Below are 11,276 nucleotides of genomic sequence, written 5' to 3' on the forward strand. Positions count from 1 at the left end.
TGTGTGTGGGTGTGTGTGTGTGTGTGTGTGTATGGGGTGGGGGGGGGATGTGTGCATTTCCTGGGAGTCAAGACCGCGACACCACAGGTCTTTGCAGGCTGAATCCCCTCCACGTGTCCTGTGCCCACTGTGCCTCCATCCCTGCTTCCCCTCACGGCCATTCTGAGGGGCCTCGGGTACAGACAGGGACACCGAGGCCGGCCAGGTGCAGCCACTCGCCCACACGCGGCAGGGCCCCCTCGCACCAAAGCCCCGCTCCTTCCCATGCACGGCCTGCCTTCAGCTTCCTGCAGTGGTTCTCCCATTACCCACACAGGTCAGGGTTCCTCTCCTCTTTCAGGCTTCACTATTAACAAACAAACAAAAACACAAGACACCCTGCTGGTTCTAAGATGTGTGCTTTTTTTAAATGTGTATTTTTAAAAGGCAGCAGCGGATTCTTCGGGGAGTCAGGCCGCCCCGTCCATTGCCTCCCACTGACCTGTTTCCTCAGAACCATAAATTACTTTCTCTTTTCCCTTTTTCTTTTTATTGATTTCAGAGGAAGGGAAAGGGAGAGAGAGATAGAAACATCAATAATGAGAGAGTCACTGATCAGCTGCCTCCTGCACGCCCCACCCTGGGGATGGAGCCCGCAACCCGGGCAGGAATGTGCCCTGGCCAGAAATCGAACCCTGACCTCCTGGTTCACAGGTCGACGCACAACCACTGAGCCACACTGGCCGGGCCATAAATTACTTTCTTAAGGGTCCAGGAAAACCAAGGGGAGAACATGCACCTTTGCAGTTGGCCAACCTGTCATTCACCAGCCAAAGAGGGTTTGGGTCTGGGCTCTGGAGGCCCAGAGAGGGCAGCCCAGAGTGTCCCTGCCCTGACGCAGGCACCCCTTCCCTGAGAAGTGAGCCTCCCCTTGGGCCTGCGCGCCCCCCGCCCCGCCCAGGGCAGCCTCCGCACCAGCAGCACCAGACCCTTTCTGTGGCCCTGAGCCTCGGGCACCTGACCCACCCTCTCCGGCTCCAACCAGCTCAGGGAGGTGCTGGGGCGGGCGGCATTCTCAGAGGCGCTCCTGGGGTGGGGGTGGGGGGGTATCTGAGTTACACGTACACTTACACTAAAAATGTACCTGCTGTTGCTCTGAAACTCAGATGCTCTGTGCTGACCACACGAGTTATGAGTGAGGGACTGTGCGTGCGTCCTTGGCCCAAGACCTTGCAGCGGGAGCATCAGGAACAAAAGCCTTGAAGCCGGGAGGGTCTTTCCAGGTACATAGGAGACGCGCCTCTCCTGAGGGCTGTGCTGTCTGCACTGTCTCCAGGCAAAGAGCCGGAGCTGCCGGCACATCTGAACCAACAGGGCTGGCTGGATGGCATCTTAAACCTCGCTGGGTCCGTTCACGGGGCCTCGGGGCAGCTCCGTCGGGGACGCTGCGATTAACGACTCCAGCATGTGGGCAAGGAGGCCTTGGGTGTGGCGTCTCTTATCTTCTGACGCTGGGAATCACTGGAAATTAACATCCCCACTTGCTACCTTGCTGGTAAAACCCAAGTGAGATCTCAGTCCTCCGCTGCTCAAGACCCTCCCCGGGCCCATCTCACTCAGGGTCAAAGCCAATGTCCCCACCGGGAATGCCACAAGGCCCTTCACAACCTTCTCTGAGCGCCTGTCCTGCTCTCCCCTTCGCTCTGCCCAACTTGACCTGCTGGTGTTCTCTGAAAAGACTTGGCACGCCCACCCCAGGGCCTTTGCACCTGCTGTTTCTTCTGCCAGGAACACCTTTCCTCAGCTGTTCCCAGGGCTCGTCCCTTAGGTCCTTCTCCAGTGTCACCTTCTCAGGGACACCTTCCCGGCCTCTCTCCACAGCACACTCTCTCTCTCCCCTGATTCACTGCCCTCCATCCTTATCGCCCTCATCACCATTGCACGTACTCTGATTATTTATCTTGTCTGTTGTCTGTCCGACCCCTCTCTCCACCTCTGTGTCAGTGAGTGGTAAATGACAGGTTGACTAAATGCTGCTGCTGCCTCTGCTGCTGGGACAGGGCTCCCAGCGCTTTCACACGGCGGGCTTCCCTGGAAGGGCTCAGTCCGTAATAGGCAGGCCCACGTGCAGGGCTGTCTCCACCACGCACATGGTACAGCATCTCCCCGGGCCCTGGGTGGCTGTGCTGCCCTGGGATCTGGAAGACCCTTCCCTCCCTTGTCACCTCCCACTCATACCTCAGACCTGGCTTGGGGTCACCTCTTCCAGGAAGCCTTCCTTGACTATCTCTCATCACTCTCCCAGCACACACTCGCTGGGTACTCATTGTCCATCGGCTGCGACAGGCTGTCCTCTGTGCCCCAGGACCCAGCTGCGGCCTGACCAACAGCAGGTGCTTGGGACACGATGGGTGGCTGAGTGATTGCTTGTGTGGTTCCTTCACCTGGAAGGTCTTTACAGACCTGCTCTAGAGGGGTTCCTCTCACTGCTGGGGAAACTGAGGCTTGGAAGATGGAAGGCTTGGAAGATGGAAGGCATGGGAACTAATTCGTGTCCGGCATCTCCTCTGAGCCAGGCACTCATGTCTGAGCAGAGTGGCTCCTCCCCTGGGCACCCCTGGCTTCTGTGGGACCCTCGGTGGCTGTTCCTTGGGGGGCAGAGGTTATGGCCCTGAACTGAGGCCACGACTGTGGCATGCTGGGATGCCCAGCTTAAACTGGGTCCTTCTGGAGACTTGGGATCCAGGTCTCATCAATGAAAGGGGTTTCTAAATCCCAAAGCTTCTCTTTCTCTATCGAGAAAAGTCTGCAAGGCACGGAGACGGGGAAGCAGGAGTGGAGGAGCGGGTGGGGGGGAGGAGGGGGCAGGGGTCACAGGAAAGGAGGGCGCCAGCTCTCTCAGGGCAAAGCCACCTGGTGGGTTCCTGAGACCCTTGGCTGTTTTCCTTGGGTCCCCAGCTAGACCCTGGGGTGAGGGAGGGGATGCTACTGCTTCTCTGAGGAATCCTGTGTTGGTGCCTATAGCGGGCTCACGGGTGGCCCCGGGGTGTCAGGCCCTCATCCCTGGGCCCTTTGAATGTTCCCAGATGTGATTAGATGAAGGGTCTCGTGACGGGGAGATCCTGCTGGGTTGTCGGGGGGCCCTAAACACCATCACATGTGCGCTCATAAGGGAAGCGGGCAGAGGTTTGCCAATGAAGCGGAGTGGGCGAAGCGGCCACAGAGGCCGCCTGGAGGGATGTGGCCAGGGGGCAGGAGCACCTGAGCAGCAGACGCTGGAAGGGGCAGGGGACGGACGCATTCCCCCCGAGGATCATGACCGTGCTGACACCTCGACTTTGGCCCTAATTCCAGACTCCGGGCCCCCAGAGCTGTGAGAGAATAATTCCTGTGGCTTCAGACCCCGAGTCTCTGGTCGTTACAGCAGCCCCCAGGGTCTAATACCAGGCCGTCCAGGCCAGCCTGTGCAGGGGCAGAGGAGGCTGGGAGGAAGTGAGAAGCTGGGGGGCCCTGGGGGACGGAGCCCCTTGGGACCAGGCTATGTGGAAGGTCCTGTTGTAGTATTTCAGTCCCCCTGGGCAGCCATCCTATTGGTAGCGTCAGAGGCCCAGAGCGATTACATGACTTGCAAAGATCCTACCGCACCAGGTGGCAGAGCGCGAATGCCAAGGCCGGGCAGTCTGAGCCCGGCCACGCCTCCTCCCTGCTTCTCACCTGCTGCCCGAGGGGCTGGGACGCAGTGGCAGGATGAGGGACAGCCTGGGACTCCTGGCTGGGGCAGCGGCCACCCCAGCCCGAGCCTGGGTCACCTTCGGATAGGACCGGCCATTCCCGGATTAGAGACTCAGCAGAACACCCAGGGCCCTCGGGTGGCCTCTCCTGTTTCTCCCAGTGGCTCCAGAGCAGAACGGAATTGCACCCCTGGGCATCTGACGGGAGCTGTGTGGCGGTGGGCGCGTTTCCCAGCTGTGATGAGCTGATCCGCTCCCTGGACTCCCGCCTGACGCTGGCTCAGGTTACTCTACACAATCAGCCTGACCATCAGCACCTCCACGGGCCCCAGGCCCCGCCCAGCCCCACGGGAGGATGCTCCTGGCCTCTGTCCAGGGCTCGCCATGACACACGCAAGCTTGCAGGTCCAGGAAGCGCAGCGCCGGCCCCCTTAGGAGCGGCCAAGGGGAGGAGGCCAAGGAACTCCAGATAAGAAAAATGCAAGGTGCCTCTTGACCAGGAACCTGAATGACGGGCTGGGCTCGTCTTCACCGAGCCTGTGCCCTGGGCACCCACCTCCGGGGCTGTGTGGATGCGGCCGGGTCGCCTGGCCTGCCCACCCAAGCAGAGCTTCAAAGCTGGGGAGGAGTCACCCGGACTGGGCCAGTGTCTGGTGATGGCATCCTTTCTAAACAGGCTTGGAACTTGCAGCGACGCCGAGATTTCCAGCCTTCTCCACATCCCTCCCTCCCACCAGCCTTCAGGGGAGGGACTCCAAGCCCAGCCTGCAGCTTCAAGCAGCAAACGTTTGCTGGATGGCCACCCTGTGTCAGAACCCCAGAGCATGTCTTTGCCCCCATTTTACAGATGAGGAAACTGAGGCTTCAGTCCCCAGAGCTGAGAGGTGATGGCGAATAAGTCCAAGATGCTCGACGCCATGAGTCATGAGGGTAAATGCCTATAGAAACCACACGGAGATGCACGAGCACAGAGACGCATGGATCCCAAAGAGAACAGCAAGTGTCGGCGGGGCCGGTGGGAGCCGGAGCCTTCATTCCCTGATGGCGGGAATGCACCGGGGCGGCCGCTGTGGAAAACGGTCCGGGGCCCTCAAAAGGTGAAACGTAGCGTCACCATATGACCCAGCGATTCCACTTCAGGTGCACACCCACGAGAGGTGAGAACATACCTCACACAGCACCTGGACACTAGTGCTAGGGGAAGGGAGCCCGCATTTCTTAGCGCCTACTGTGTGCACTCTCGGTCACTGCTCTAGCCGCCTCAGTCTATTAACCCCACGAACAAGGAAACTGAAGAGTGAGGTGAAGGCAAGTCCCCCAGCTCTTCCCTCGCACCACCGTGCCAGGCAGGACACCCGGCACATAGTAGGTGCTTAGTAAGCACCTGTCAAACCAGCATGTGCACTGGGCCCAGGAGCTCACGCCTTCAGTGGGAAGAGAAGGAAGGGTGTTCTCTGCCGCTGAGCCAGTGTTTTGACATGTTTTTCCACCAGAGATAAACGAGGAGAGATTCCTAGAGGATGTGTTTAAACTTGGTAGAGTTCTCCAAACAGTTTGGCTTGGAGGTTGGCACGTAGGACCCAGAGCTGCAGGAGGGTCGGATCCCCCACGCAGAGCCCAACGGTCCCCAACCAAATCCCAGCTTTATTCCTAGCCACTCAGTCCACATCAGCGGCTCCGAGGGACAGCCTCTGGTCTCGGGAAACGTTCTTTTTAAACCAGGTTTCATCTCAGCCTATGAAACGATGTGTGCTATCCATCGCCACAGCCCTCCACGAGGCTGTACATTTTCATTTAAATTAGTTTACTTATATGCTATGAAAAGTTAACTGGGAAGCCTGTTATTAAAGTGAGGCAGCAGCTTCTAGCTGGTGGGGTCATACAGGCAAGGAAACGGTGTCTGCTTTAGCGGGATGAATCACAGACTTCTCATCGTCCTTATTTTCCAATATTTTTCTATAATCATTTCCTTCTCAACTCATATCCCATTTTTTAAAAATACGTTTTTATTGATTTCAGAGAGGCAGGGAGAGGGAGATAAGAAACATCCATGATGAGAGAGACTCATTGATCGGCTGCCTCCTGCACGCCTCACACTGGGGATGGAGCCTGCAACCCGGGCATGTGCCCTGACTGGGAATCGAACCATGACCTCCTGGTTCATATGTCGACGCTCAACCACTGAGCCAGGCCAGCCGGACCATCACCCATTTTTTAATGTTGACTACGTTTATTAAACAGAATCATGAACTAGCCATCCCAACTCCCTCTTTTGAGCCTTAGCAAGTAATAAATCAACAGAGCTTTAGGGCAATTAATAGGTATTGCTTTTCCTCTGGTGTCCTGACCAAATCTCTCAGAAATTTATTTTTGTGCTTTTAAATGCGAATTCGAGTCTGCGGGAGAGCAATGTTTTGGAAAATCTGGCCCCTCGCTTTGTGATTTGCATGTTGGAGGCTTCATGAACTGCCTCTCAGATGCTCCGGACCACAGCGCATGTGATATGCTCCGAGCATTTCCTAATTAAAATGGGTCACTTTAAAAAAGGAAGTCACCCGGCCGGTGTGGCTCAGTGATTGAGCGTCGACCTATGAACCAGGAGGTCACGGTTTGATTCCTGGTCCGGACACATGCCTGGGTTGGGGGCTCGATTCCAGTGGGGCACATGCAGGAGGCAGCCTATCAATGATTCTCTCTCATCATTGATGTTTCTCTCTTTCTCTCCCTCTCCCTTCCTCTCTGAAGTCAATAAAAATGTATAAAATAATAAAAATAAAAAAGGAAGTTAATGGCAAACAAAGCCAGAAGGGGCAGATATGACTACTGGTCACTGATGGAGGGCTGTACTCCGCCCTCTGGCCATGAGGTGTGGCCAGGTGACTGCCTGAGCCAATGAAATGCAGGTAGCAACAAGATCAGTCATTTCCTGGTGGGAACATTTAATTGCCACTGTGGCATCTCCGCCTGCCTCTTCTGCCTCAAGCCCGGGGACGCATGAGGCACATGGGGACGCCCAGGGATGCGTGGGACACACCACGGCATCGGGCTGAGCCACTGGGCAGGGGAGCTGCCCTGAGAGTGCCCAGCCTGCATGGCAGTCCTCTGCTGCTTTAAGCACTGAGATTTGTTGACTACAACCTCCCCAGCCCATCCTGAGGGGTAGAGTCAATAAAACACAAAGGGGCTGTTTCGGTAGACACAGAAGTGTGGAATCAGCGGGTGGGTGACAGCGGATGTGTGACCAGTGTCAGGACCAGCTTTTATTCTGATGGCATCATTTCAAGAAAAAACAAACAGATAAGTGGTTGCAAACACTAACAGCTTTGTTTCGTTTTTAAAATACAATAAATCAACACATAAAATCTATCTTATTATGTCAAGAAATGGATCGATTAGAATGGATCCAATATTTTAAAAGAGCAGAAATGGGTAACTTCCGCTTGCCGGTTGACTTCCCAACAGCTTCAAGAGAGAGTGGAAAAAAGGGAGAGGGGGGAGAGAGAAACATCTAAGTGAGAGAAACACATCGATTGGTTGCCTTCCAAACGCGCCCCACTCAGGGCTGGGGATCGAACCTGAAACCCAGGTACATGCCCTTGACCAGGAATCGAACCTACAACCAACCCTTCAGTGCTCGGGCCGATGCTCTATCCACTGAACCACACCGGCCAGGGCCCACAGCTTCTAACCCAGTGGTTCTCAACCTTCCTAATGCCGCGACCCTTTAATACAGTTCCTCATGTTGTGGTGACCCCCAATGTCATCGTTACAAATTGAACATAATTAAAGCATAGTGATTAATCACAAAAACAATATGTCATTATATATGTGTTTTCCGATGGTCTTAGGCGACCCCTGTGAAAGGGTCGTTCGACCCCCAAAGGGGTCGCGACCCACAGGTTGAGAACCGCTGTTCTAACCTGCCTTTCTGGTCAGAGGTGTAAGAGCCTCAGGGTCCTTGGGACACTGGAAAAAGGACTCAGCCACAGGACTGAGCCACTCGCTGCTCGGAGGCACTCGGATTGTGAGAGGACAGCACACGGCAGGTTCCCTCTGCAGTCCCTCCGCCCCCAGCACTGAAGCAATCCCGGTACCTCCCTGGAGCCAGAGTCTACACTGGCTCCCGATTGCCCAAGACACGTAACTTGAACCCGATTTTCCCGCCTAGATAGGGGGCAGCCCTCACCAGCATGAGGGGAGCAACCTGGAAAGATGCTGAGGCCCAGGGACCACGCCCGCCTCTCCTGGGAGAGACCCTCCCTCCCCACGCGAGGCCTAAATAACTGACGGGCTTTCCTTTCCTCTCCCAGGCCAGTCAGTGACTAGAAGGAGAGCACCCTCCTTGCACTCAGGCCGAGGGAGATGCCGTGAGGGCCAAGCAGGGGGGCCTTTAGGGGTCTCCAGAGAGTTTTCAGCCCCCCCGTCTCGCCCCCCGAGTCACTTGGAATCCCTCCAGGAGCTCGGAACACTGGCCAAGGCAGCCACTCCCCACTCTACAAACGGGGTGACTGGTGCCCAGAGTGGGGGGCTGGTGGGAGGTGACAGGAGGAGAGAGAGGGTCACTCTGCTGGCTGAGCATGTGCTCGCGTTAGGGGTGTCCATTCTCACTTCACCCCCTGAGGCAAGGCCAGTGCCCACCCAGCGGAAGCTCAGAGAGGTTCGGTGACTTGCCCAGAGCCACAGACAGGGAGTGGCAGCGCGGAGACTCGAACCCTGGGCTCCGGTGGACGGCTGAGGATGCAGCGGCTGCTCTCTGGTGCTGGGAACTGTAAAGTGTCTTTGCTGGAAACTTTCCCAAACACCAGGGGACTGACAGCCCAGAGGCTGGGTTCTCTTCCGGCGGAGCTCTGCCGACGGGAGAGCGGGCGGGTCCGGTCAGAGGCAGGAAAAGACCATCAACAGACCCAGGATGCTTGGAGCCGGCACTTCCGGCCCCCCATCCAGGCAGCGCCAACTCAGACACCGTCCCCGGGCCCAGCGAGGGACCGACAGGGCCCCATCCTACAGATGAGGAAACCGGGCCTCGCAGGGGGAGTGACCCGGCCATGCCCCACCTCACTGAGGGGCAGAGCCAGGCCGGGATCGGGCGAGTGTAAGGGCAGCACCTTCCCTGGACGTGTGTGGGGCTGGCAGTTGGGGGTGCAGCTGAGTTTCTGCTATAAATACGATGCTGACTCGGTAACCTTAGCCTGCAGGCTCCCGGCCCAGGCCTGGGGCCACACATCCTGCAGCCGAGCGCCTACACTGAGCTCTGCTCCGTGGGATGCTCCTGACGCCCTAACAAGGTGCCACGCTTTTTGTGTCCCCCCCCCCACACACACACACACATTTTGTTATAGGCTCCATGTTATTGGGAGACCATGTCGAGCTGCTATCTCTGAAATGAGGAGGCCTGAGAGCCAAATACGCCTCTGAGACCACCTGCCCCCTTGGATGAGAGCAGGGCGCCCCCCCCTCTCGAGAAGGGGCACCGAATCTGAGTTCTGCACAAACAGGGTCTGGGGAGCTGGGTTCGAATCCCAGCCTTACCGTTCACCAGCGGGGTGACGTTGGGCGATGTGTTTGCCTCTCTGAGCTTCAGTTTCCCTGGCTATACTGTGGGGTTCACGCCACGCCCCCTCTGGGGATGGAACGCTGTGTCCAAAACGGCCAGGACACGGGACACAGCAGACGATCCTCTCCCTGCATTCGCGCGGCGGCCGCAGCTCACTCGCTGGTGGAACAATGACGCCTACCACTGCTCACAGAAAGCCTGGCATTATTTTAACAGCTTTACATGCTTTCAGTCACTTAATCCTCCCTGGAATGTGAGGAGCTAATGTCCCATTATTGTCCCCATTAACAGATGAGGAACTGAGGCACAGTGCCCTTGAGTAATCTGCCCAAGGTCACTCAGGTAGCAGGTGGAGAGCTGAGAGTTTTTTCGGCTGTTGACACAGGCCCAGGGATTGGTTCCCGAAAATAGGCACAACTATGTCCCAGCAGCCTCCTCGGCCCTATGGCTTCTGCGGTCCCTATAGGAGACCCCCCCCCACACACACACACACACAGCCCTGTACCCGGGCTCTGTCTTCACATCTACCAACCAGGTCCTATCACAAGCCCCACACAACAGAGACCAAAGGCCATCACACGGCATTTTACAGGCGGACGGGCCCCTGCTCAGCCAGGGTGGGCAGAGCCAGGATGGTGCCCGCAGGCCCCCCAACCCAGGTGACCCTCTTCTAAAACGGTGAAGGGGCATGCAGGCTGCCTCCCCCAGCCTCCTGGACACACAGGCACCATCAGACACACACATGCTCAGGGCTCATTCCACAGCCTGGCGGCTAAATATTATCCTGGCCTTCCTGAAATACACATGTCCAGGGGTGGCTTTACAAGCTGCTAAAAGCAGGGCCGTGTCCCTGGTGGAGGGAAAGAGCTATTCCGGGTTCGTGTCAGGTGTGGACAGAGCCAGCCAGAAAGGGCCTGTCTGCCCCCCCCTCTCCCCCCCCAATGCTGGCTCCTCGGCCTTCACAGCCACGGCGGACAATTCCTGGCAGCCAGCACCACTGGCGCCCGGCGACAGAGGGTGAGGTCAGGCTAGGTTTGTTGGGGTCCCCCCCCAACACACACACACACACACACACACACACACACACACACACACTGTTCCAAATCTGACTCAGCCAAGCCCAGGCGCCGGGACTGTCCATCAGACACCATCCAGGGTGGGGCCACACCACCAACGCCCCCAACCCAGCCGGACCCCGGAGACAGCGCCACATGATTCTCGCCAGCGGTTTGACAAATAAGGAATCCACGGCTGTGCAGCGGCGTAGGCAGGGTGGCCCGGCTGGAGGGGCCGGACCAGGACCCACGGGCCCCTGCACCCCTGGACTCCTGCCCAGACCCCCGCCTCACGCTTCACGGGGGCACCACGGGGCGCTCCCGCGCACCAGGCACCGGCAGATGCTCCGCAGGCTACCGTTCCCCCTCACACCTCCTGTGCCCAGTCCCGTTACCACTGTCCCTTCCCCTGGGATCACTGAGGCTCAGAGCAGTTCAGCACCTGCCCAAGGTCACCAGGTTGCAAGCGAAAGATCTGGGGTTTGAACTCACTCCAGAGTCCTCCATGTGCCCCCTGGGATTACACTGTCCCCGGCCCAGCCCCACCGCAGCCAGCTCAGGGACATGTCCACATCACAGCATTGCCTTCAACAGGAAGGGGCCAGACGCAGCCGGCCAGGGACCCACCATCGCCCTCACCAGGGGCAGGACAGAGGGCACGGGGCAGACCCAGGGTCTGACCGCCCCTCCACTGCCTGTGTCCCCAGCCGTCTCCAGCCTGGAGGACCCGGGGGTCCGTGCTGGCCGACCAGGGGCTCAGAACTCCCCACGGGTCTCAGACCTTCGGGGAATTGGTGGAAACTGTGGGCTCCCCACTCAGATAAAAGTTCACACACTCATTTGCCCACAGTTCCTGCTCCATGGCACCCTGAGCCCACCCCGGGGTCCAGCCACAGCCCAGCTCGGGCTCCCCCCGCCCCCCGTCCCCCCCACACACACTGTGGGCCAGCTCTGGGC

The 11,276-nt window shown here is 57.9% G+C and overlaps 2 protein-coding genes across 2 annotated transcripts in view; both read right to left on the reverse strand.

Moving 5' to 3' along the window:
• EML1 (echinoderm microtubule associated protein like 1) overlaps positions 1-11,276 on the reverse strand; it is a 153,560-nt gene that overhangs the window by 139,897 nt on the left and 2,387 nt on the right. The gene's annotated exons all lie outside the window — the stretch shown is intronic.
• Positions 1-11,276, reverse strand: part of LOC102251844 (cholesterol 24-hydroxylase) — a 46,296-nt gene that overhangs the window by 3,395 nt on the left and 31,625 nt on the right. Inside the window, exon 15 of the mRNA XM_014549052.1 lies at positions 11,198-11,204. Coding sequence (XP_014404538.1) covers positions 11,198-11,204 — 7 coding nt within the window. The remainder of the gene's footprint in view (positions 1-11,197; positions 11,205-11,276) is intronic.

This window comes from Myotis brandtii, unplaced genomic scaffold (genome assembly GCF_000412655.1).
Source record: "Myotis brandtii unplaced genomic scaffold, ASM41265v1 scaffold535, whole genome shotgun sequence".
NCBI classification, from domain to species: Eukaryota; Metazoa; Chordata; class Mammalia; order Chiroptera; family Vespertilionidae; genus Myotis; species Myotis brandtii.